The sequence below is a fragment of the Chanos chanos genome, chromosome 12 (assembly GCF_902362185.1).
Source record: "Chanos chanos chromosome 12, fChaCha1.1, whole genome shotgun sequence".
NCBI classification, from domain to species: domain Eukaryota; kingdom Metazoa; phylum Chordata; class Actinopteri; order Gonorynchiformes; family Chanidae; genus Chanos; species Chanos chanos.
Window position 1 is genome coordinate 10291951 of NC_044506.1, and position 26611 is coordinate 10318561.

At 40.9% G+C, this 26611-nt stretch overlaps 4 protein-coding genes across 5 annotated transcripts in view; 1 reads left to right on the top strand and 3 right to left on the bottom strand.

Annotated features, from left to right (window-relative positions):
* heyl (hes related family bHLH transcription factor with YRPW motif like) overlaps positions 1-2477 on the top strand; it is a 3870-nt gene extending 1393 nt beyond the window's left edge. Inside the window, exons 2-5 of the mRNA XM_030789459.1 lie at positions 771-837; positions 1240-1323; positions 1513-1594; positions 1819-2477. Of these exons, the coding sequence (XP_030645319.1) occupies positions 771-837; positions 1240-1323; positions 1513-1594; positions 1819-2477 (892 nt within the window). The remainder of the gene's footprint in view (positions 1-770; positions 838-1239; positions 1324-1512; positions 1595-1818) is intronic.
* A 4985-nt stretch (positions 2478-7462) lies between these two features.
* Positions 7463-12149, bottom strand: LOC115825674 (plasma kallikrein). Of its 2 annotated transcripts, XM_030789464.1 has the most exons (9): positions 12070-12149; positions 11412-11568; positions 9738-9847; positions 9459-9621; positions 9242-9357; positions 8633-8807; positions 8387-8508; positions 8149-8287; positions 7463-7652 (listed from the first exon to the last, which is right to left on the bottom strand). In XM_030789464.1, the coding sequence occupies exons 1-9, from the start codon at positions 12137-12139 to the stop codon at positions 7526-7528; spliced, it is 1179 nt and encodes a 392-aa protein (XP_030645324.1). In that variant the 5' UTR covers positions 12140-12149; the 3' UTR covers positions 7463-7525. The 2 variants fall into 2 exon arrangements, with proteins under 2 accessions (XP_030645324.1, XP_030645325.1); XM_030789465.1 differs by lacking the exons at positions 11412-11568; positions 12070-12149 and adding an exon at positions 11038-11129.
* A 779-nt stretch (positions 12150-12928) lies between these two features.
* LOC115825673 (plasma kallikrein) lies at positions 12929-16810 on the bottom strand. Its single transcript, XM_030789463.1, has 12 exons — positions 16727-16810; positions 16502-16620; positions 16107-16261; positions 15867-15973; positions 15623-15782; positions 15308-15426; positions 14884-15049; positions 14597-14757; positions 14313-14408; positions 13993-14144; positions 13185-13341; positions 12929-13063 (listed from the first exon to the last, which is right to left on the bottom strand). The coding sequence occupies exons 2-12, from the start codon at positions 16553-16555 to the stop codon at positions 13059-13061; spliced, it is 1332 nt and encodes a 443-aa protein (XP_030645323.1). The 5' UTR covers positions 16556-16620; positions 16727-16810; the 3' UTR covers positions 12929-13058.
* Positions 16811-18543: 1733 nt separating this feature from the next.
* On the bottom strand, positions 18544-25887 carry LOC115825040 (homeobox-containing protein 1). The gene is made up of 11 exons (XM_030788777.1): positions 25693-25887; positions 25061-25173; positions 24365-24776; positions 23589-23674; positions 23201-23311; positions 22048-22173; positions 21466-21619; positions 20794-20876; positions 20409-20504; positions 20164-20285; positions 18544-19993 (listed from the first exon to the last, which is right to left on the bottom strand). Exons 2-11 carry the CDS (start codon positions 25137-25139, stop codon positions 19850-19852), a joined length of 1413 nt encoding a protein of 470 aa, XP_030644637.1. The 5' UTR covers positions 25140-25173; positions 25693-25887; the 3' UTR covers positions 18544-19849.
* Between the last annotated feature and the right edge of the window lie 724 nt (positions 25888-26611).

Below are 26611 nucleotides of genomic sequence, written 5' to 3' on the forward strand. Positions count from 1 at the left end.
ATTGAGCAAACTGTATAAATTTGAAAACGCTTTTGAAATTTGGTCATCAAAGTCTTCAAATTAGAAATAGTCTCGTTAATAGATAGTTATAATTAAACTAGCATTAAGAAATATACAGAAAAAAAAAGCAAAAAGAACACCCTCCCCCCACCACCACCACCAAAAAAAAAAACAAAACTCTGTAAAATATGCGACCAGCAGAATTCAGTTCAAACTTTCATGTCTTTTTAGACGTCATTAAAGAAGGCAGTGAAAGCACATCGCCAAACAAACAGATAATATAATATAATATTTTTGGATGTGACTTTAGAGTACCCATGCAAACAGAAACCATATTGACTGATGATTACTCAGGGTACTGAAGTGCACAAAGTCCACGCAAGAGCCACTGTTCCAGCTTGCCCTGCAGATATGTAATCATTCTCTTCTCTTGGCTTCTCAAACCTGTTTTTGTAAGATGCTAGAAGCATAGCATGTCAGCCAAAGTGAAACTAATGTCCACAAACCCGTTAAACCAAAATAATTTCATTTTCTTTTCTGTTCGGCACTCCTGTGTGTAGCAGTTCCCAAATACAAATTAGATTGAACTTGATTATGTGCAACTGTGTTTCTGCATTGTATTAAAGAGAGTAACGACAACAATATGCAGTGACATCAAAGCCCTCATCTGTCCCCATTTCAATATGCTTCTCTCTCTCTCTCTCTCTCTCTCTTTCTCTCTCTCACCATTTCTCTTTCTGTCTCTCTTTTTCTCTCTCTCTCTCTCTCAGTCCTGTCACTGGGTCCATGTCTCCGGGCAGCACCTCACAAATCCTGGCCCGAAAGAAAAGAAGAGGGGTGAGTTCATGTCTTTCTCACTCTCTTTTCTTTCTCTCGCGATTTCCCCTATTGTTTTTCATGAGGTAATGACTCTTTTGGCCCCCTGTTTCATGTGTCTGCCTAATCACTAGATACGGTACAACAGACCATCTTCAATAACTTCCATATGTTAGAGAAGAAAATATTTTTTTCCTATTGTAATGTGTAATGTCCTTGAACAGAAAAAAAAAATTCCAACACAATTTCATGATTAAGTTTTGAGTTGCTGTGTCTAAAGCCGCTTAAGCGTCCGCACAAGAAAAAAAAAAAAAGATGAATAGAATATGAGATAAATACATAATCTTAGACTGCGGACTTGCAGAGAGCAGCTGGCTTCTATGTTGATTCTCTCTGACTGTTGCGCTTTGGCCTGGTCCTCAGATCATTGAAAAAAGACGGCGAGATAGAATCAATCACAGCCTTTCAGAACTCAGGAGGCTCGTGCCCAGTGCTTTTGAGAAACAGGTGGGACATTAAGCTAATACTAAGAACTTTTAAAATGAACGTACTGATTCCAGAACAGCTGCTGGAGACAGAAAACGTCTTCTGGTTTCACACGCAATTAAAAGATTAATTGGACATAACTCAAAGAATACACTTGGACATTTAACAGACCAGCTGCGTAAAATGACGGGAACGTCTATTCTTGTTTAGGGTTCCTCAAAGCTAGAGAAAGCTGAGATTCTTCAAATGACAGTAGATCATCTGAAACTGCTGCATGCCATGGGGAGTAAAGGTAAGATTGTTTCCTTTCTGATTGGTTAGGGACTGTGCTTTGCTCAGATTTTCTCGATACTTTTACTCCGACTGGTGTCACTTGCCCTGTCATTACTAGTGAACATATGAACCAGTTTTGAATGAATTAGCTTTACAGTTTTGACAGCTTTATAGCTTGGGCAGCCGAATCAGCTTTATAGCTTTTGCAGCTGATCAATGTGTTATTATTCTCTCCTCTCTTAGGCTACTTTGATGCTCGAGCTTTGGCCGTGGACTACAGAACGCTTGGTTTTCGTGAGTGTGTGGGGGAGGTGGTTCGGTATCTAAGCACTCTGGAAGGCCTGGAGTCGTCGGATCCAATCGGGGCTCGGCTGGTGTCCCATCTCAGTCACTGTGCCAGCGAATTGGATCCCCTCCTTCAGAGCCCCGCCGCCCTGCCCTTCCCCCCTTGGCCCTGGGCCTCTTTCCCGCAGCTCACCGCCCCTTCCACCCCGGGCTCCTCTCCGCCGTTCCCCTCCACCGCTGGCCGTCGGGACCTGGCCCCACACGCGGCCCTCCTCGCTGCCTACCCCTCGCAAGCCCTTCGTGTGGCTCCTCTGGCCGGCCACCAGGGGACAATGTTGAGCCCCGCCCTGGCTTCCGTACACAGGGTTCCATCCTTACCCTCCTCTGTTCACAGACTGTCACAGCCTTCCCCTGAGGGTCCCGCCGTCCCATCACCCCTCCACACAAGCACGTCTTCTTCGACCACCTCTTCCTCATCCTCCTCTTCTTCCAGCGCTCCTCCACATGTCTCCTTCAGACCGTTTGCCCCTCTGGGGTCTCCCGCTCCACAGCGCAGGAGCATGGGCGGATCCAGCAAGACGACTCAGGCCTGGGGAACAGAGATCGGGGCTTTCTGATGTCGCGCAGAGAGTAGACTCTCCCTTCTCGGTCTCAGATGATCAGAACCACGCGTGGATATTGGAACAGCCCTTTCTTTGGTTAGAAAATCTCCCCGGGTTCTACCAGTGTAAGAGAACAACTTGTATGTGAGGATCTGAGCATGTGATGCTTAAAAAACACAGTTCCCTGTTTTTATAACCCAAAAAAATCAAACCTACAAAGTCCCACATTGTCTCAGTCATACAAAATGTTATTGTGCATTTTACGAGAAACCAAACCAGATCATATCAGATAAACAAACAAAGAATAAAAAAACAAAAACAAAGTATCAACCTGCATTCCAAATTCAGAAGGTCCTATGCTGCAAATTGTTGAGGAAAACAGAGAATCGGGACAAAAGAAGGAACATGGAATGGAATATGATAAGTTAACAGCTATCACGTATATCAATGCAGACTTTGACAGACAGTGAAATATTGGGTTTATGAAAAAAGCTTTTGCTTTTTTGAAAATCAGTTATGTTGATATTGCCTGGACTTTGTTTACATATCTCACATCGTTTTTTTTGTTTTGTTTTGTTTTGTTTTTTTTAACTTCATCATTTAAACCCACTCAGTACATTTTGACTTTGATATACAAATGTTTGAGAAGTTTGCATAAAAAACTAAAGTGCCTTTTCACCAAAATTCTGGTTTAACTTTGTGGTTATTTGGGGGAAGTTTACTTTTACGATGTGTCACTGCAGACCACGAGAGGGCAGTACTGTCACAATAACTTTCGCTGGATCTGACGGTGAAACTGAACAGTTTCTGAACAGAGAGATACACAGTTCTCTCTGACTTAGCGAGGGAATTGCACCAGCCACTTCTGTTCTAGTACATTCCCAGCCATGACATCATCATATCAGTTTTAAACACAAAGATGGTGGATGAAACATTGGAAAGTACAAGTAGCGAACAATGTCTCAGTTCCGTGTGCAGACAGGGTGGTTCTCTTATCTAGACTGCTCTGCTGTGGTGCTCCTGTCAGGGTAGCGGGCTGGCTGTGTTTTCTTTAGCTGGCTCCAGTGGGGGTGATGGGAATGGTGATGCTTGGTGGCCACAAAGGGAAAACATGGAGGGCGCTGGCCGCCTTCCTGCACCGCCGAGAGGAAACTGGGCACTCCACACGTCTTTTCATTTCTTTTCCATATCACCCAGAATCTGCAGCATGTAATTAGGGTCACCCTCGCACTCTCTGTCTGTCTGTTTGTCTGTCTCTCTGTCTGACTGTCTCTCTCTCTCTCTCGCTCTCTCTGTCTCCCCAGATCACACTCACACACACGCACGCACACACACACACACACACACACACTTTTTTGTTTGTTTTTTTGGCATGAAAAGTAGTGCATTATGGGATGTTCAGCTGATTATATGTTGCCCATATTATCTCTTTGCTCACAGCTCCACCGCCGCCATTAGAGGGAATAAGACTATTCTTAAAACATCCCAATTTCTCCACTTCAAAAGAGGATTTGCTTTCCAGCAACAAAACTTGGGGGTGCTACATGTCATTAAAATGACAAACTGCACATTAGGGATTCCTTTTTTTTTCATGTAATTATAGCAAATGTACTCCCATGTTGTCTTCACTCCATTCAAAGACTGGAGTGTGGGTTGTAGCCCCAAATTGTAAAATAAATAAACAAATAAAATTTGAAAAAGAAAAAAAGAAAAGACAAATAAAATAAATACTTTTTCTGATGAAACTGATACTGTCTTCCATGAAACCGTTTTTAACCGTCACCACCGAGAGTGATAGAAACATTTGTCTGAAGCAGGAGACTGAGGTCTTTGTTACGTTAAAAGCTGAAGCACGCTTGTATGTTAAAAACTCTTCATTGTCTCTTCGCTCTTCATAAAAACTGTTCATTTTCCAAATTAGCTTTAAAAGAGTTTACATTTCATCACACATACAAGAGTGAATGATTTGGTTATAAGGTTTTTTTTGTTAGTTTTCTTTTGTTTTGTTTTTTCTTGGGTTTTCTTTCTTTTTTTTTTTTTTTTTGGTTTTGTGTATTTCCTCTGTCTGTTTGTTAGGACGGGTGAACAGAAGGGCATGTTTTTGACTGATGTTTGTGTACGAGAAGAATGAAGTGTGGAGCCTGAGAGTGGCTGTGGGGAGGACCTTCGTGCAAACAGCGCGTCGCTTTCCTGAGCGTGTTGGAAAACTCTCGTGCGAGTCTGGCGCTGGACGTGTGTGTGTGTGTGCGTGTGTGTGTGTGTGCGTGTGTGTGTGTGTGTGTGTGTGTGTGTGTGTGTGTGGAGCTAACTCTGTCTGCTGTTATTTTGGCAGAGGAGCCAACGCTGCCACCACAGCTTCCAGAAAGGACCACCACAATTACATATGTTCGCTTTTCCCACGGGGAGGGGCCCAAGCTGTCAGACCTGAGACTAAAAGCGTGCATGTAGGAAGGGGGACTGCAAAATAAAAATAATTTATCCTTCCCCTCTCTCAAAACGGCAAGCAATGTCATATCTCTCAGCCATTTTGAACTAAAGTCGGAAGGAAGACCTTGATAGGTGGAATGCCTAAAGAGTAAAGGTGATGGTGTCATTTGGTGTATTGCATTTTTTTTCACAGTTGTTTACACACATTTTCTGAATCTTTGGCTCACTTTCTCAAAACTCTAAACACAAAACACAAAATGCAAAACTGTACAGATCTGTACCAAAAGCAAACAGTGCATTCAGGATTGTTTTATCTCTCTCCAAAATGCGTTTTTTTGTTTTTTTTTTGCATCAAAATGACACACACACCCTCACATGAATAGATCGTTCTACCAGTAGGTTTATGCCAGTGTTACATTGTAGCCAGTTGTAAAAGATCGTTGCAGTGACTTTCTGTATATCTACTTCAATATAAATAAATAAACACCCACAAACTCAATACAGTAACAAAAACCTTTTAATTTTTTTCCCAAAATGTAGTATTTTGGAACCCTTGTGTTTTGTATGTAACACCTCACATACCTCTTTCTGTGAAAGAAAAAAAATTGCATACATACACACACACACACACACACACACACACACACACATATATATATATAAGTAAAAAATAAAACTAACTCGAAAATAAACTCTAAAAAAATAAAACCTTTCAACACAAAAAGACAAAAACAAATGCAAAATGTAAGAAAAAAAGAAATTAGTCTTCCACCATGGCCTGGTCATCTCTCAATTCTGCAGAGGATCCAAAAATATGACATGATTAGTTACAGTAAGCTACAGTAAAATATTTTTTTTTCTTTTTTTCCAAATGAAATGACATTACTGTAACATTGGGCAACAATCACTGAGTAATGTAGGACTACTGATATGTTGGACTGCAATATACTACAGTATGCATACATAAAGAGCAGTAGTGTAGTGTAGATCACAGGGAACTTACCGGTTCTCATTTCTGAATGTACAGATGATAGATGCAACCGTGTATCAGCTCAGGTTGGGCTGAACTCTCTGCCCAGCCACCCTTTTACTCAATATATGGTTGAGCACATGGTCAACCAGTGTGGCCCTGAGACATCTGTCCTTCCTCTTCCTCTTCCTCCTCTTACTCTCACTCCTCGACTGTGGTCTTTCTATAGTGCTAAAGCTGATTTCTAAGTGAACAATTAAGCAGCTAATGTTTACACCTGTGAAGAGTGGGTGTTGCCAACTGGTAAATAAAGCTTGGCAGGTTGGTTGCTGCTGCCCCCCCTTCCCCCAAAGGGGACGGCACGGTGGCACAGTGGGTAGCGCTGTTGCCTCATAGCAAGAAGGTCTTGGGTTCGATTCCCGACTGAGTGGCTAGGGTCCTTTCTGTGTGGAGTTTACATGCTCTCCCTGTGTCTGCGTGGGTTTCCTCCCATAGTCCAAAGACATGCAGGTTAGGTGAATTGGAGACACTAAATTGCCCCTAGGTGTGAATGTGTGTGTCTGCCCTGCAATGGACTGGAAACCTGTCCAGGTTGTTTCCCCACCTTTTGCCCTATGAGCGCTGGGATAGGCCCCTGCGACCCTAATTAGTATGAGTGGCTTAGATAATGAGTGAGTGTTTTCCAAAGGACCACAAGAGATTTTAATTTTGTATGTTGTGTAAGGCAAAAGGGTGGCACAGTGGCGCAGTGGGTGGCACTGTCGCCTCACAGTAAGACGGTCTTGGGTTCGATTCCCAGCCGGGCGCCCGGGGCCCTTTCTGTGTGGAGTTTGCATGCTCTCCCCGTGTCTGCATGGGTTTCTTCCCACAGTCCAAAGACATGCAGGTTAGGTGAATTGGAGACACTAAATTGCCCCAAGGTATGAATGTGTGTGTCTACCCTGCAATGGATTGGAAACCTGTCCAGGTTGTCTCCCCACCATTTGCCTTATGAGCACTGGGATAGGCTCCAGTACACAGGTTCCAGTGATTGCATTTCAAGGTCCAATTTTAGTGTGTAAACAATTGTGAAAAAACAGTACAAACCTAATGCCGTGTTGCCTCTTTGTCTTTAAAACCATTAAGATTTCGCACCATCCCTAGTTTCTGATGACGTTTTTTCCTGAGGCTGGTGCACATGAACGAATCTAAGAAACAAAACGCGCAAGTCATAAAACTGATTTCTTGTACATCTCAAGGCATTGTCTGTGTTCTTTTAAATGAGGATACGTAAATGGAAGAAACAAAACCTGTGTCACGTGTATATACACACAAACTAAAAACACAACAATACATCATCCAAACTCTACCTTCTCTGGTATGTTTAACAGCTTTGGTACACTGGCAGCCTTGACCTGTAGTTAACTTTTTCAGAGAAAATTCAACACTTATCATCCGGCCAGGCAAATCACGCACTGTTGCCTGAGCTGTTACACTTTAAAGGATATATCCACATTTATTGATGACAGGGCATTTTTACGCTAGTTTTCTGTCTATGTACATGATTTGAATACATGTGTAGGTGGACACGCTGTTGTAAGATGTAAATCAGAGATAGGTCTGCAACGGTGTAGCCGATAGGTTTATTTGTGTTTTGTTAGAGTAGAGAACAATTGTTACACAGTGTCTATGTGGACTCAGTAGGTTTAGGTGTGTCACAGCCTTTCAGTGAGAATCCAGACACCACAGCATCCATTAGAACCACCTTGGGGGGCAGTGGTAATGTGATGACCTGCTTTAGGAAGCAGGTATCCCTATGGAAGGAAACACATACAAACAAATATACAGATACCATGAGAAAAAAAAAACTACATGAAATTTGTGGTCTTATAACCATTGTTACCATCTACTGTACAAAGGATTACAGACAAAGGATTACAGACACTTTACCCCACTGGTTTCAACCTATTCAAGTTTGCTTGGTTAAGCAGGGTGAATGCAACAGATCTTAACATTAGTTATATTTCTCAAAATTTATTTAAGAACGAAGAGTGGGGAGCAAGCACTTCCTACAGATCCTTGAATATGTCCTAAACAGAGGAACACACTGGAAAGCAGTTAACAATAGAGTCAACTCATGGTGGTAAGTTCCAAAAATGTTGGTGCTATGGAATTTGAACCAAAAAGCTTTTGAAAGACACCACATACAATGGAAACCGTAAGGCATATTAAAGCAAATTACGGATTATTAAAAAAAAAAAAAAAAAAAACCGAGGTGAAATTTCGCGATGTTTTGGCATGCATCCAAACCTGGGGTATCCGTAGTAAGAGAAGAACTGACAATCTGAGTCTTCAGTGCAAAGCCTTTTGCACCGTTCGTCCGACACATCGGGTATGATTTTGGAATCAGCCCCCGGAATATTGTAGCTCCATTCCTCTGTCACCCAACCTACAACAAGAATATGGCACCTCAAGCAAAAATGAAGACCCCCTTTTTTTTTGTCTTAATTGCTTAATTGATTTGCTGAAAAATGGAGGAGAGCAGTACTGCTTGGCTGGGGTTTATCAGTGGGCTTGAAAAGGCGTCTTGGCATCCCAGAAAACAGCTCCTTTTTAGGGACACACGGCCTTTCGTCTACGTTATGCTTGAGGAAGCAACGCATATAGTACCTGTGACAGTAAGATCCTTTCAGAGACCATTCAGAATCAGATGTATTTAAAACAAACCCATGAAAGATCATTTGGATCCTCAGATTCAGTATGAGACACATCTGTACCTTCCAGGAGCGCTCACCATGCGTCACTTGTCTCGTACTTAGAGGTTGCATAGGAGAAATAAGTGCAACGGGGATGTGAAGAGCATAGAAACATGCAGTGCTCCTTTGAGACGGCAGGAACCTGTTCAAAGTCATTCCCAGGGAAATCTGTGTGTTCCAGGATTCCTAGATCTGAGTTCCAAGCATCATCATCTACAACAGTAAATGCCGCGTTATAAATGCAGATTTTTTTTTTTCTTTTTAAGAAGGTCCAAATTTGAATATAATATACATATATAAATATGGATGAAAATATATGTAAAAATGTATCTTCTTCTGTTAATATGTGTAATACATGCCCAGTGCACTCTGAAACTACTATGAAATTTACAGTGATTAACACTGACTCTACAATACTGCTGGCCCATTTAGGTACTAAAGTACATTTCTCTACATGAATGTCTGCTGTACACTCTGCAGTTGAACTGTCTGCTTTTATTTTGAAGCCTTCCAATTCTTTTGAAGCTTATTCCATTTTGGATGGTGAAAAAACATGGAGAGATTTACTGTACAAAGCTAAAATGAAAGCTTTGCTAAACACCACCAAGGAAAATTTAAATAATTTAAACCAGGAACACAATGCATACCAAATGCCCCAGTCTTATTTGCATATCTAGAGGAAAATCTCGATGTAACTTCTGATGAAATTTCAATTTTTGGTAGTATTGGGACATTCCAGCTGTATTTCAAAAAGCACTTGTTTCTGGAAAACAAAAAAGATCGTTTTTAAACAATCCGAATTTCATGATAAAATCTTTCTTAAAATGCTGGTGATGTTACTGTCACGTTCATGATGTAACTTGCCTCATTTCAGGTTTTGAAAACTGTTCTGTCAAGAAGGAGAAGAACTGACAATAGGGGTCATTGGTGCAAACTCTTTGGCACTCCTTATAATCTTGGGTGAACAAGGAGCTGAAGTCTGCCCCAGTGAAATCCACCCAAAAGTAGAGTGATGACAAGCAGATATCTGATAAACCAAAAGCACAAACAGAAATACAGACATTCATATAAAACACAGATTGCAGACCATCAGAACCATGTTCTAAGTCTTGATTTACAATAGTTTAATGATATATATTAAACCTGGTGTTCTTTCAAGTTGGCTAAGGGAGAAGCCAGAGGTCACTCCTTTCTTCTCAGTCACTTTAGTGGGCACTCCAAACTTAGATTGCTTTAGGTAGCAGTGGAACTTCCTACAAATGTAGAGGGGGGAAGAGAAAGAGAGAGAGAGAGAGAGAGAGAGAGAGAGAGAGAGAGAGAGAAAGTAAGCGCAAGTGTGTGTGTGTTTGTGTGAGTGTGTGCGTAAGAGCAAAAGAGAGAGAGAGAGAGAGAGAGAGAGGGAGATAGAGAGAGAGAGGGGGAGGGGGGAGAGAGAGAGAGAGAGGGAGGGAGAGAGAGAGAGAGAGAGAGAGAGAGAGAGAGAGAGAGAGAGAGAGAGAGAGAGAGAGAGAGCCTAAAGTGAATGAAATGAATTTTGCACTCTGGTTTTCCGTTAAGTCAAATCCTACCAAAAGACAATTTGATGGTTGGAAAATTTATCATTTTTATATCGATTATTTAAACTTAATTGTACAAACCCATGTGTCTTGCTTAGTATGTCTGAATACTCCCTACAATTTTAGCATTTCATAATAAACATCTTCTATTAACACAAATATTTACATCAGCCTGATACTAATGGGCACAGATGAAGAGCAGATAAGCAACATGTACTCGAACTTCTTAAATATTTTCCACTAGAATTTTCCCCCCAAGGGCTTTAACAAGCCTGTATACCACTCTCAAACTATAAAAACATTTACATAAGGGTGTTGCGCTTTTGTACCGGTTTTTAAAGTTTTGTTGTCCTAGACTTGGTTCACGGTATACGTGTTCAGTGTTTTTTATCCTTGGCTTTTGTATGTGAAGTTCTTTTTTTCTTTTCGTTGTTGTTCTTTTGAACATGATGTCAAATCACAAGGATCACATATTCCCAGAATAGATCAGCATTTGATCGTTAAGAATAACGGTAATCATAACATGAAGACGGTGCGCCTTTTCTTCTCTCCATTTCTTACTGTGAGGAAGTATCTGCACCATCACGGCTTTCACTGGGCGGACGAATACAACAGCTTTAATGACTGTAACCATCTTAAATAAAAACCAAATTGACGGTATTATTAACCAGACTTCAAATAATAAACCTAAATGTTATATTCACATTTCACATAAACGAATAAAGCAGATCTAATCTCCATGCGTCTCTGAGCGTGAACTTGTTTTTCTTCCCAAAGTGGCAGCGCATCAGTCTGAAAAAGGTCAGAGCGGTGGATCAGTTTTTTTTAATCATTACGCGTTATAATCCCTACTAAACTGGGCATGCGACAGTCCAGAAATTGAGTACCCTCTTGTCTCCGTCAAAAGGGCAGTGTGGCAGTTTTTTTTTTTTTCCGACAGCCGAAATCTTGCAGTCATTTTCTAGGTTAAGAACCTGAAAAGAAAATACTGATGTTAAGATTTCTTCCACTCCCTGTCACAGAGAAGAACCTTAAACTATTGGTTTTCCTTTTTTTTTCCTGAAAGAAGAACCATTAAAATGAAAGGTATTCCAGATTAGTTTTCTTGTATTCTCATCCTGAACATCTTTGTTGCTGTTTGTATTAAATTTGTTCTTTTGTGTTACGTTTGTACAATGAAAAGAATGAAAAACTTAATTTGTCATTCTGCAATGTAAACTGAGCGCTGAAAGACATACTACAGCGATCGTTTACTATGTACCTGGAATCCGTGGTCCTGTTCCGTTCTATAAAGGAGAAAAAGAGACAGGAGTGGTGCTGAGTGCAGGCCAACTGACAGTGGTAGGCGTCCGGAGAGAAAATCTGATGTACGTTCTCTTCGGCAAATTCCACGTCCTTTATCAATTCTCGAGACCATTCTGAGAGAATGAATATGATACTGAGCTCCTACTGGATTTTTTTTCAACATGAAATCAGTGACAACGTTTGGCATGTTCAGTTCAATTTAAGTCAATTCTATTCCATTCCATTCAATTCAATTCGATTTGATGAAGTTATTTTCAGCTCAATTCAGCTCAATTCAATTCAGTTCAAAACTTTATCGTCTACACGTGTTGTATGCAAGATGCTCTGTGGGCCCTCACCCAGACTGCTTGAACTGATTTATTACAACTGGGATGACAGATCTCTTAAAACATTATTTTGACATATTGTCCTATTCCTTTTGAAGTAAAGTTCAGAAATATTCATAGACCACTCTTTGTCACATCCACAAAATAATTACAGTATTAAGAACAGACTATTCTTTGATGAATTAAGAGAGCATCAGCAAAGTATCCACACAGAACTAACCCTATGATGTTTTTAGATCACTAATGCTTGAACTGTAGGTTAAAGCATGCTAAGAAGAGTGAACCCACCTTTGCTGAAGGAATGTGGTGTCTGAGACAGCAGACACACCAGCAGCAACCACACACTCATCTTCTCCATATAAACACCTGTCTAACAAACGGCACTACATCCATTCTAAGAACTGAAGAAGCTTGTAAATATCATCTAAAACTAAAGTCTAAAGGGCAAGATAAGGGGCAAACTTCAGCACAGAGTAAAAGAACATGCAAACAAATGTATTGCCACAGATGGTCGATCAGAGGTTTTACATAGTCAATAACTTGGAGTACCCAGTTAGAGACTGGGTCTCAGTCCAGTGAATGTCTGTGGTTCTAATGGTACAAATGCAACCAGGACCTTCAGGAATTTTGCAAACGCATAGTCTCCAGATGCACAAAGCTGGTAGGCTTACCCTAGAATACCGAAACCTGTAAATGGTAACACTGGTGTGTGTACCCTTGTTTGTCTTAATCGTAACAGAATGTACACAGTTTAGCAAAAATGAAGCTTGGGTTGGATCTACTAATGAAGAACTTGGGTCTCTTCAGATGGCAGGAGAATTTTTCGTTAATTTTCCCGTAAAGAAGTCAAAATGACCCATTCAGACTGACAAAACACACATTCTTTTACCATAACACTAGAATGTAAAATAGAGACATTGAAATTATGTGCAGGTTTCTCATAAGGTTGCGACCATATTCTACGAATAAGATTAAAAACAACTGAATAATCAACCATACACCCATACATCAAGTTTTCATTTTTTTTTTTTTTTGGCATTCCGTAATCAAAAATCTGACACATGGTAGGCCTCTCAGTTATCAGCTGAAAAACAAGTTAAAAGCAGTTCAAACTGACAACTGTTGATATTTCCTGTGCATTATCAGTACTGTCATTTAGAGTCATTTTACATAGGCTTCACTCTCAGATTATACTGCATTCACCCAGAAACCTGCAGTCCCAGATTCAGATGACATGCAGATTCTTTGCCAATCATAAAGTTTTGAGCAAAGCTGGCTTAATCTGAAACAGAAAAGAAAAAATAATGCTCAAATGATCAAAGTTTCACATGCGTACGAGTGAATGAGACTATTGTCTAAGGAGGTGAATTTGATGTGTGTCTGGAGACTGGAGCTCTACTCACTGCTGGACATGGTGTTCCTGATCCAGTCTAGATAGCGCGACACGCGGGTGTACACCCCAGGTTTGTTAGCTAGTCCGCAGCCTTGGCCCCAGCTGGTGATGCCTGTTAAGTACCATCTGTACTCAATACTGCAAGCAAGTGGCCCCCCAGAATCACCCTGTTGAGTGTAACCACAGTAGAGGTGACAATGTGACAATGCAAAATGAAGAGTAATAAATGCAATAAATAAAAGAGTAAAAAATCAAGGAGGGAAAAACAAGAAAACCACACAAATTCACAACGTGGACTGAAATAATTCAAGTGTCATTCCATAGTTACAGCTGAATCTAAAGTATTTTAAAGGAGAACATTAATCGTTTTAAAGAATGGGTCCATTATAGAGCTCCACTACAGAATTACTGATACATCATACTGTTTCTTCATCAGTCGTCCGTATTTTTTCTTTCATCCATGTCGTGTTTAATCTGGCTGATTCTCTAATTTGTTTTCACAGGAGACAGAACAAGGCAACACGTTTTCCTGTCGGTGTGTTTAGCTGTTGTTAGAAAGAAGTTATTTTCAATCTGTCTACATGTAGAATTACCAGCATTTCCCTAATTCCAGAATTTCTGAAATTCAAAATGCAGAAGCAAAAATGCAAATATTGGTATATTAGAATAACGTATCAGGAAAATAAGGCCAGTGATCTCGTAAGTTACAATGGACCCATATGTGAAAAGGGATGAACCAAGGCTTCAAAACTCAAAGATATAAATGTACAGACACAGAGACACACAACACATATACCCCTTTACCCCCAATGACTCACGTCACAGGTGTCTATGCCTCCCTGTGGGTATCCTGCACATACGTTTGTGTCAAGCACTTTATAATTACTGTCTTCCCCAAACTTCAGGGCAGCACATGATTCAGGGCTCATAAGAGGCACCTCTGCTGCTTGAAGTACAGTAGAATGGCTGCCTGTAACATGCAGGAAGAATTCAGTGTTTAATGGCCTGAATGTGTTCAGGAAAAAGCACCGCCCCTTTTTTGGGGTTTTTTTTTGTTTTTTTTTTTTAAAGTTGAAGTTTCAATGACAGGACATGAACCGGTTACAAGTTGTATAGTCTGGCTACACATGGTCTATACCTGACGAGAGCCTCCCCCAACCAGTAACAGTACAGCTCTGTCCAAAGAGACTCATCTCCTTTGTTTTATCCATCAAACACAGAGGAGCAATGTCACCTTAGAAAAATAAGACCATTAGTTGACATTCACAGCCATGGTATAAATTAGGAATCTGATGAAACATAATACTCTCAGGAAATATTATAAAATAAACATGTGAAGGAAAAAAATCACTTTCATACATGGATGATCGAAAGATAGCGATTATTAAGAGATACTGTGATAATTTAGATTAAAGTGCTCACGTCCATATGTAAGTGGGCTTGTCAGTTTCAGAAGGGCAATATCATTTTCCAGAGTTGCGACATCATAGCCAGGATGAATGAACTTCTTGTCCAATTCATACTTTTCTCCAGAAACTGACAGCTCGGTTATCCCAGCCAAAACTGACAAAGCATTATAAGCCCTGTATTAAAATGTTAAACAAGATTAAACAAAACAAATGCATGGTTATTTATCATAGAACACACCACACAAGACACCTTGAACCAGAATAGATAACCATGAAGTTCTGTGAGGTATTTTCACTTACGAAGAGAGACAATGTGCAGCAGTGACAACCCACTGGCGAGCAATGATGACTCCACCACATACATGTTTCCTGTTCTTCTGAAGGCTTATCTGCCAGGGCCATTGGCCAGGGGAGACGTCTGAACCACCAAGAACCCTTGCCTTCTCAATCTGAGCAACACCACAATCTGTAACCCCACAGGCAAAGGAAAGATTTCATCCAGATTAATGTCAAATATTTTCAACCCTGGAAACACAACTTGTTCTTATACAACATCTACAGCCTGTCTAATACAGAGAGAACTATAATTCTGTTCTAAAACCGAATATTCTTTGGGTTTTGAAGCACTAATATAATACATGCTATTGCAGATTAAATAAAGATAGAACGCAAAGGGAATTAGTCTTACTTGTGAAATGTTTTATTGACTGGAAAGTAGAAATACCTGTTTCAGGCACCTCACTGCTGCAACTCCTTAATGAGAACCCTGACACCACTCCGTTCATTGAGACTACCTTTGGAGGCACTGGTACAGTGATGACCTGCTTTAGGTAACACCTCTGTCTAAACATACGCATGCATGTCCACACATAAACACACGCACATATAAGCACATACACACACACACACACACACATACACACACACACAGAGTTGAGACAGTAAAGAGAATAGGGCAGGATAGCTCTGCGTATTTCACAGTCTGGTATTCATGTATTTGACAGCCGATACAAAGGACGACTATAAATGACATACGAACCTATACTCCGGTGGTGTGAAAGAGTTTTTAACATAAGTGTAGAACTGACAGTCTGGGTCATGTGCACATGCAGTTTGGCAGTTATGTTCATCATCCATCGTAATGTGACGAATATCAGAGCCTCTAAAGTCAATATTCTCATATTGGGTTCTGATCCAGTCTGTGAAGAAGAAGAAAAAAAAAAAGCTGACCTCAGAGAGTACAGCATTGTTTGCCAAATACTGCAGAGGGAAGTTCATCTTACCTTTTGAAGACTGACAAAAGCGTTGGGGCATCCCAGACCAAACATCTTGCTTTGTCACTGATGGCTTTACATCATGATTATGCTTAAGAAAACAATGCATCCTTTTCCTGCAACAAGAAACTCCTTACACGATGTTTCTTACACAAATCATATTACAATAACCAGAGAAAGAATAGGTTCATTCAAATTGCAGAAAGAAACTAAATGAATAAACAATAAATGTCCCCAGTCAATGCTTACGACTGATAGTCTTGAGTTGTGTAGGAGAAATAGGTGCAGCGGGGGTGTATTGAACATAAGAATTGGCAATGCTTAGCTGAGGCAGCCGAAAACTGCTCAAAGTCGTGCCCAGGAAAGTCTATGGAGGATCTGGTCTTCACATTCTGTAACAGAAACTGCCACAAAATCAAGTCCACTGGTCAATCCCCTGGCCACACAGATAAACTATCCTTGGATGTAATGTAACTACGCCTTCTCTTCAAAACCCTACACTGATTTTTAATGTTTTTAGAACATTATGGCCATGTTTGCCTTAACTGTAATCATTACACGTTGTTTGGGTGTACAAGACAAAACTCTTCCTTAACAATCGTAGAAGAAAATTGGAAGAATTTCACACAGCAAAATGTGTTTACCTTGTTTTCCAGTGTTTTTTTGGAGAAATTTTTGAGAAAACCCAGACACGACATTTTCCTTCAGTTCCACAATTGGGAGAATTGGGACAGTCCAGCTGAATTTCAAGTGACATTTGTATCTGGAAAGCAGAGTACATCACAATTAAACCGTCATTATTTAGAGGTGAGGTTTCCTTAAAACACTTGCCTTGCCATGTTCAACAACTTGACACAGAATGAACCTGCCTGATATCAGTTCTTGGAAATTTCTCTGTGAAGTATGAGAAGAACTGACACCCTGGGTCACTGGTGCAGGCTCTCTGGCATTCCTCATAGCTTCCAGTAAACAGAGCCCCGTAGTCCGCCCCAGAGAAATCAACGTCCCGGTAGACTGAAGACAGGCAGACATCTGAGGTACAAAAGGCAAAAACACATTGTGAGTTGATCTAAATGTGGAGATTATGTTTGATTACTGTAACCATTTTAGACAGCGTGTATGTTTAACGTGTTATGTCAGCAAATTCCAGATGCTAATGTTTTCATATTTGAGGAACAATGTTTGTGTGACTGAAAGTAAAATGCCTTGCGTTGTAATTCTGGAATGCATCGTTCTTTGGTGATCAAGCATATTGGACCTACTTGGCCTGTCCTCACAGTCTCTAAGTGAGTAGCCTGAAGTCGCACCACTTAGGTCAGTCACTCTGGACGGTTTCCCAGATGACGTGTGCTTGAGATAGCAGAAGAACCTGCTTTAAAAAGGAAAGATGCGTTTACAAATTCTTTACTCATTCTTTACTCAGTGGTACTCAATTACTCACAAATAGACCAAACATAAGCCCAGCCTGGGACTTGAATCTCATCCAACCTATTGTCTCTTGTCCAGTCAGACCGTAAAAAAGTGAAAAAGAGACAGGAATGGTGTTGGGTGCAGGCCATCTGACAATGATGAACATCTGGTGAAAATATCCGATGAATGTCATCTCCAGGGAAATCCACATTCTCTTTCAAATCTTTCACACATTCTGAAAATGAACCAAACGAACTCCTTGAAATTTATTCATGATGATACATTTGTGAAAGGAACACAAAGGTTAAAATCATTGTCTCATTATTACACTTGATCGTGAAGCATCCCAAAATAGTGAACCAAAGCTTATTTCTGCCAGAAATAGACTGTATATGCTCTATACTGGGTCAATGTGCTAACAAGATTAGCATGGGGAGCTTCATTTATGCCCTTTGATTTCTTACTGAAACTGCTTACCTGTCCATGCTCTGTTCTATTTATCTGAAAAATATTTTGTCTCTGATTATTATTTGAATAAAGTACCCACCTTTTGTGACAGAATCTGGCACCATGCAAAACAAACACACAAAGAGAAGGTAAATTCTCATCTCTACAGTAAAATCCATCCGCTTTGAAGAGCATGCAGATCAAAATGAAATTTCAGAAACATGGTGAAAGGCAAGTCTAAAGGGCAATACACAAGATTAGCCAAAACAGCAAACAGGTTGTGTACATAGGGGACTCAAAGGGGAAAAATGCTTTGTTCAGCAAATTCAGTTAGAAGATTCACCCGCATACAGGTCCATGTAGTTTTTTTGTTTTTTTTTTTTTCAGTTAGAAGGGTATTTGGGATTCTCCTCGTGTAGATACTTAATATCCTCCGAACAAATGTTAATCATCTTCTGCTATCTTAGAGAAACTGTTGATTGCAACAGAAATCATGGGTTCTGTCAAAAGCTGTCATACATTTGAAGCCGTAATATACACAGCCACTAGATGATCATCCTTTTTTCAAACCTCTGACGGCTTATATCCGTAATTTCTGAAGAATTAATTTCTGACGTGCTTTGATTTATGTATTGAGCTGCTCAGATTCTTCCGCTGCAATACTCGAATCCGTTGAGTGAAATACTTCGAATATTGTGGGGTTTTTTTTACGGAAGTAAATCCCAAACTTCGCAGTCTTAAGACAAATAACACTTCATTTCTCACACACAAAAGCAAAGAAGTCAAGGATCACACCAAAATCTTTTTTGGTCTATTTGTTTTATTAGTGTATGTCATCAGGAAAAAGCAAAGCCTGGACAGCGTGCAGCGCTAAAACCCATTCATACGGACACGGCTGAATTAGGTCAGATTAATCATATTTTATAGCTTTAGGCCATTACATGGTCTTTACATCCAAGTGCTTTCAAATCTCTCACAAAGGAGATTCATTTGCATTTCATTTTGCAATGTGTTCACACGGTTCCTCTTTTGTCAATACTCATATTGGTACAGCTTTGGCTTCATATGGACCAGGAGATAATCTGTGAGTACTGAAGTCCAGGCACTCACATTAACATAGCTTTTTTTTGCATTGTATGCTAAATCTCACATAGACATGTATAGCTTTGTCGTTTTACATACATCGTTAGCTTATCAAAGAAGCAGTAATGGTGCTTAAAGCAAATCATAAGAAAAACAATTTAATACATTTTAGAGCCCAAAGACCAGCCAGAGGTCACAGATACTTAAATGACTGGTTTTAAAAGGGCTTGATGTAGTGGTTAATATAGAAAACAGCATGAAAAAATTGTGATCATCTGTTACTTTTTTGATCACATCTACATAAATTCACGGTTAGCTTTTTTTTTTCTTTCTTTTTACTAAAATAACGTGGAAACAAACATAGATATTAAAGTTTTGATTGATTATGAAAGCTTATTAATTTCCAAGAAACCCATTCTTGCAGGAATTCCACTGAACTACACTATGGTGCATTAGCATAGGGCCTATTCCATTGTCTCTAGATTCCCTGCTTTGGAATTACCTGAGTTGATGGTGCTCTTTGAGGGGCGTGGTCTTTCTCTAACTATCTTATTTATTACCTATTGCATATGGCTAGGGGCGTTTTTCAAACGCCCCAGTAATCAAACAAGCTCCACACCAACTGCAGTACACCCCCTCACCACATCTGAATACCTGTCCTGCAGGTTCTCTCAACCTCTCCAGTCCCAGCTATGTAGATACTGCAATTCATTAAACTGTAAAAAATGAGAACAGCAAGGTTTAAAGACGAGGCTTTAGCATTAAGGGGGGGAAGGGGGTACCAGTTTTTGCACCAGACATATCTTTCCCTCTAAGACGATTGTTGCATTAAGACTGTCTTGGAATGCACGATATATAGAGATAAATATTGCCATTACTACAAGCATGATTACCATAAATACATACAGTGGCCTCCCTACCACTAGAGGCACCAGAGCATTTGGTATCAGCCCTGACTCACGCAACATCCCGGAGATAAGACCTGTGGAACTGATGCTGAGAGTCAGCATTTTGAACCACCTTAAGATATCAAAAAAATCTCCTCCCAGACATCACTCCTCGTCAACTGCCTCCCTTTTTGATTCGTCCATCTTCTGTTCCACAAGCTGAGGGGTGGGGCTTGGAAGAGGCACAACTGCCATAGCAGCCACTGATGGTCCATCTTGTTCAATATCTTTCCTGGGAGTCAGTTCCTCCTGTAAGGAAAAGTTTAGCGTTCTCAACCTCAGCTTTTCAACGAAATAATATCTGTTCAACACTTTAATAATCAGTTCGTGCACTTCATGTATCCGTCATAATTAACGTATATGCGTTTGCAACATTCACAGGTGAGGGTTTTCTTCCCGTGAACAGGACAATGACTCACTTGCTCAGAGAATCGTTGATTCACTACTTGATCACTGAACTCTTGGGTTTCAATCTCCTCCCCGTTTGAGTGACAGCTGGGGCTTGGCACTTCTATTCCATGGCTCTCCAGAATGGCTGCCTCTGAGAAGGTGAAACAAAAGGGTTGAGTTTAAGACGGACCATAAACAAGGAAATGAAGACAGAAGGACTTTTACAGACATGAAGCACAAGTCTAGACTAGTATTATGAACAGTTCGTTCCTACCTATGTTTGCACGTCTCTTCATCTCCTTCCTGCGATTGGCAAACCAATTATACACCTTAAGCGCTGTGACTCTCTCGAACTCGGACAACTTGCACCCTGAAATTTTTTTTTAGAGAGAACAGATTCCCAATGAGTTTATCTTTTGAATACGTAACCAGATCTTTCAAAATCCCCCAACATTCGTTACATGGACAATATGCAATTGTACACTGATAGATAGTGAAAAGATAGAAAGTGTTACTTTTGTGATAACGAGTCACATAGTAGTATTGCTTTCCCGTGAGGTGAGGAACAAATATGGGTCCAAGATGAAAGACTGTTGAACACAATTGTGGAGGTGTGACCTGATAAGCAAAAACTTCATAACTTGACTAAAAACTCTAACCTGGTTTTTGAATCACAGAATTACAGGCATTGGCAATCTCCTCCCTTTTAGCTTCATCAGGATACTGGTTCTCTAAAAAGAAACTAAGGAAATAAAAAAGGATCAATATTTCACCACTGAAAGAATGACTAACACACAATCAACCAACAAGAGTCAGTGGACCAGAATGGTGTTTAAGAGAGCAGATTGATAGTCGTAGCATTAAGGAGATTACATTCCTCGTTTTAAAGCGGGGCAATTTCTTCCATCTCAACAAACAGCACAGGGTCCATAAATTAACACAGCTTTGGTAATGGAGAAAAAAAAACTGGCGAACTCTTTCATCCTTCTCTGGTAGAAAGAGCTCTTATTCACAGTGCCTCCAACGAATTCACACCTGTTCGTTACACACAGCAGAGGCCCAGGTTATCTGCCATTAGTCTCATCATTTTGCTTCATTTCAATCGCTTGCATCAGTACTATTTCTCCTAGGGCTATTGTGTCACAAATATCTCCACTAATTTCCCTCCTGATCCTGCAATGGCGTGACAGATTGCGTGTAATAGATACATCCACTTTACACGCAAATGTTCAAAGCACTGCAAATGAGCATGCACTAAGTGCCTATTTGGAGAGACTGACATAACAGAATGTTGCCATGGAAACCCTGCAGACTCTTTTTGATTGGCTCACCTCTCCATGATTGACTGGCACTCCTTTCTCCACGTGAAGCGGCTTCCTCTACGCAATCTGAAAGGCCCACCTACAGCCGCCCTATCACCGGGGCTACCAGCCATCCTCCAGTCTGGCTCCTCTTTTACCAGAGAGCGCATTGACAGAGTTGCTCCTGTAGGGGGCATTTGCGAGTTAGAAAGTCAAAACACACACACTTTCTCTGACTCAATTCATCTGGAACTATGAAATATATGGATTTCATAACATAGGAGGGACCTGGTTCTTTTCTGGTATTTAAAATGAAAGACACTGAATTGTGACATCAAATATCAGTGACAGGTCATATCAGAAACCCAGCACAGCAAATGACTTGTAAATGCGCTTGTAGTGAAGCAGCTTGAAAGAATGTGATATGCCTTTTTTCTATGATTTATCTCACCTACTGTTGTAGTGGGGGACAGCCTTTTAAAAGTAACCAACATTTCATTAAAAATGTTTAAATGTTTAGCTCTGGCATTGTTTACATTTGTTTTTATCTCCGTCACTTAGCTGTATGTACACTGTGCCACCAAATAAAGGTCCCTGTTGATTGGTGGTTACCTGGCTGTGACTGGTGTGCAGAGTACCATGGGAGCAGATGCATCAGCAGTTCTCTCTGCCTACTCCACGGGGTGTCAGTCCTGCTCCTGGGGCCCTGTGCGTGCTGGTTTTCACTCCATCTGAGTCCTTGAGCCCATTAGGGTAATCAAAAAACTCCGTGTTAACTAGGGTTGCTCCCACAGGCTCACATTTTGTTAGTTAACCTTTAAAATACTTCTCTATGTGGTGGTCTGCTAGGCCTTCCCCTTCGCCACTTCCTCTGGGTGTGGCCTTTTTTGTTTTGTTTTTGTACTTAACAGAGCTGTCAATAAAGTTAGTACGTTATTCCGCATGCCTGAGTCCAGATGTGTTTCTATCCAGCTCCACAATATGTTACATAACAGGACTCAGAAACATAACATTTCTTCACTCAGTTTCCTCACTACATCTTGACAGCCCAAGTTAGGCAATTCAGTTTGGAATGTACATGCTCCAAGTTCGAGCAAAAAAATTGTTAAGCAACATGCTTGCAGCTCATTTAGTAGGGTCACGTGTTAGGTGCGCTTTAGAGCAGAGGTTACATGAAAACCAGCACAAGGCAGCTCCAGGATCAGGACTGAGTCCTATGCGGCAAAACCTGGGACAGAGCAGCGAGGCGTTGGTCCTAGAGGGCTTCAACCCAATTCTTTGCCTTACTTCATTAGTCCTCCAAGTACAAAGACATTTACAATGTGAATTACACTTGGCCAAATGAGATTTTTGGCAACGTGACAGTGTGAGAGTGTATCTAGTTCATATTCCAAACTGCTACAGTAAGTACACCTTAAAGATCTGCCAAGCACAGCATTAACCGGGGAAGGTTGTTGATGAGAAACGACAACAATTGATTTAATTTCAATTCAGCGCATCAACACAACTTTTGTTTGGAACATAAATTGGACACCATGATCTTGTTGTTTTGGGAATGTAAGAGCCCTCTAAGACAAAACGAAAGAAGTTTTAAAATGGGCTGGGGGCAAGGGTGTGATGGCATAAAATGCCTGAAGTTTTCTTATGCTTTTATCCATTCACACCCACATCCACCAACTCATATTTTAAATAACGTAACCCCCAACGCCACACCCGACCTCTCTTTTCCTCTCTCTCTCTCCTTCTCTCTTTCTGCTGAACTCACCAGGGCTGTTACGCTCCAAAAGGTACCAGCGGTAGAAGGTTCTGCGCTTGGAGTCACTCATCTCAAGACCCTGCTGCAGTAACCACTGAGAGATATAGCTTTGACTTATACCTGAGAACCAGGGCAGTAGAGGCAAAAACAGAACAAGAGCAGAGTGAGTAATACATTAATACATATTAACCTTGCAGGCAATAACACAAGCAACGGACTGCAGCGTAACAACAACTTCTCTGTTACACACCTTAACTGAAAATGTGTAGGGAAGAGCTCTGAACAGGCAGATGTAATCATCTGACCCATTAATGGTACTCTTTAAATGATCCACTGTTACCAATGAAATGCATTTCTTTTAACATCACTTCAGTGAAGCACTCTATATATCCAATACCTGTGACTTGTCCAACGATAGCCTGAGAGATTCTTCTGTTATTTAAAAAGGCCTTGATCTCCTCCTTCACTAGATTACTGTCCCTCCTAAAATTCAAAGACATCTCTGCCTTAGACGCGAAACATTAAATATGCCACAACTTACCAAGTTATTATTTCAACATCAAGTAATGTTATGAGACATAACTTGCTATGAGAATGGAACAAGACCATATGAAATTTTTCTATAATAATCTTCTCTTTGACGTCTCCTCTTTAGTACGTTACTGTGCATGGTAATGTTCATTCTATTGGACTGTATAATTTGTACAGCCTTACAGTCATTCTGTATTATCCATACAATGTTTACACTAAATGTTGTTATGTACTGTGTGTCTAAACACTGGCATCTTACGAAAACAGAAAGGCAAGCCTTAGACTGAACACATGCATTTCATTTTAGTATATCCCTGTGTATGCCTTGTGAATGTAAATGACAATAAAATCGAACTGAATTTAATTTAACTGAACTGAATAAGATTTGTGATCATACACAGCATTTCTGGAGGCAGACATTTGGAAAGACATGAGAAAATGTACGTGAGAGCTACAGTGTATCCCTGTCCCGCTACTCCTCTCAGCCTGCCTGACCCAATTGCGTTAACACTTTGGTTCTCTGAAAATTAGTCATTTCCTCCAGGGACATTAGCCGTCATTATCTGGTGTTATATTAATCTTCCCTTTTCGCTAGGCTAGGTAGGAAGAACGTGCAATGCCAGTTCTCACAGTGAACTCTACCTCATATACTCCTCAACTTTCTCTTCCAAGTCCCAGTCTTCCTCTGCCAGGTCGTAGCTGAATGACCTCTGTACCCCGCTTGGTGGGTATAAGGGTGGAGGTGAGGCTTCATAGCTGTTGCTTGGCGAAAGTGCCACGTCCAGTACAGGTGTCTGTGTGGTAGCTGAGGTGAGAGATGAAGATGAGGATGAGGAAGAGGACGGAGCGGCTGGAGCTGCAGTGGTCGGAGCAGTGGGAGGGGCCGAGTGTGTATCACAACACGGGCTGCGATGATCTGGGTCTAACCTCTCTAAAGACTCAAGAGCTTGGATGATCTGAGGTTTAGTCATGCCCGAGAGCCTTAGACGCTGGAGCAAGTCGATCTGCTCAATAGTATAGCGAGGCTCCACTTCACAACACTCCATCCTGGCATCTGAAAAAGGGGATAAACAATACAGCACACTGCATAGCTCTGAACGCTGACATAAGTTAGCCTACTTTTGAACCTATTCAATAGGACTAACAAGACAAGCGAACTAGTACACCAACATAACAAATGGTATAAACCACTATGTTAGATATTGTTTTGACTTGAGATACGTTTATGCACTCCACACTAAAAAAAAAGATTATGGTAATTTGAATGTCGTAAACTCTGAAAGGTGTTATACACTGCTTTATATAGCTCTCCCCCACTCGCAGGCTGATTCCACATACCTGACAGTGAAGGTGAGAGTCGGCCCGTTGGGAGCGGTTCAGCGCGTGGAGCCACAGCAGGGAGGCACCACTGTCGCATGGTCGAGAAAAGTCAGCGCAGGGTCTGGGAGTCACTGAAAAAATTACAAAATTAACTAGGACAAGTACATAATATGTGACTTTCGGGCAAATTAATGCTTTCTCTTACGTTTTAAATATGAATGCACCCTTGTGAATATTTAACCGCTGCATTTTATGCAATCGCTAGCAGGCACGAGACATTTCTGTATTCCGTCATTCTTTACGTGCTTTGCTGCAGATTGGTGTAATTAGCTGGCGTTAGCTGGTTAGCCCTAGCAGGCTAGCGATGTTTTGCGGTGGTATAAGTGGACCCTCTGTTTTGATTTTGTTTTCTGCACTTGCAACAGAAACGGACGACTTGGAAAAGAAACTAAAGTTAGCTGCAATGCATTAAAGTACTACTTTGCATTTATGATAAGACCACTCTGTTTACAGACGTAACTATGCATACCGGATTTTTAAAAATAAATCTGATAGCGGATGTGAAATGGCAGCTAACATTAACTAGCAAAGCTGTTGATCAGTAACTGTTATTGTAGCAGCTAGCCGTGCGAAACAGTTGTCCGCCTTACCTCCCAGTGCTATTGCTAACTGCAGCCGGAGTAATAGACTGTGCAGCAAGCAACGAAACAGTCGGTGCACTCCCTGGTAAATCTGGCCCAACCGCTCGTGCACCGAGTTGCACTTCGAGTCGTTCCAACTAGCTACTGAAGGTGATCCGCGAAGGGTCACATTGTCCTGGGATGCTGCAGCAAAACAGCAGTCGGTATGTGGAAGTCGGTCTCAACTACTGACCTCTCACCCTCAGCGACAGTCCCATGCTGGTGCAGGAAGCACTCATTCCGCTAGGAGGGAAAATCAAAAAGTTGACTAAAAAGTCAGTTTGAACAAATGGGAAAAAATAACTGTTAGAATTTACGTTCACTTGTTCTTTTTTCTGTTCCCCCCCCCCTTTTTCATCGGACCATTTCAAAGATCAAGTGCTATGAGTTACCCCGAAAAAGGAAAGACAAGAAGTAAGCCAGTGTGAAACTTACACTAGATTTATTCACTTCCAATTGGAAGCGACGCTTTTATCCAAAGCCGTCAACAGCTAACTCATGCAATATGCGCACTGTTAAGATCATATGAGATAACAGAAGGTCCTGGAAAGCGGGTACCGTAGTTCCGTCGTGCAGCTTTGAGGTCCCTACATATACAACAACGTAGAGAACTTATACCCAGAAGCAAACCGTAAAGTACAGATCGCCACGACATCTTTAAGCAAAGATGTAATTTGTCATGACTAGTTAATAATAAATAGAAACAATTATTAATTACAACGTTTATTAAACTGTAATTGTGTCCATCAAAGTATTGATGAATGGTTGACTATATGGGGAAAAAAACCTAATTATGATTTGCCATCACTATTAGCCCTTGTGCCATACAGAACTTAAAATCACTAAAGATACTCAGTTTGCCACACCAGAGCAGGAACTGGTGGAACAG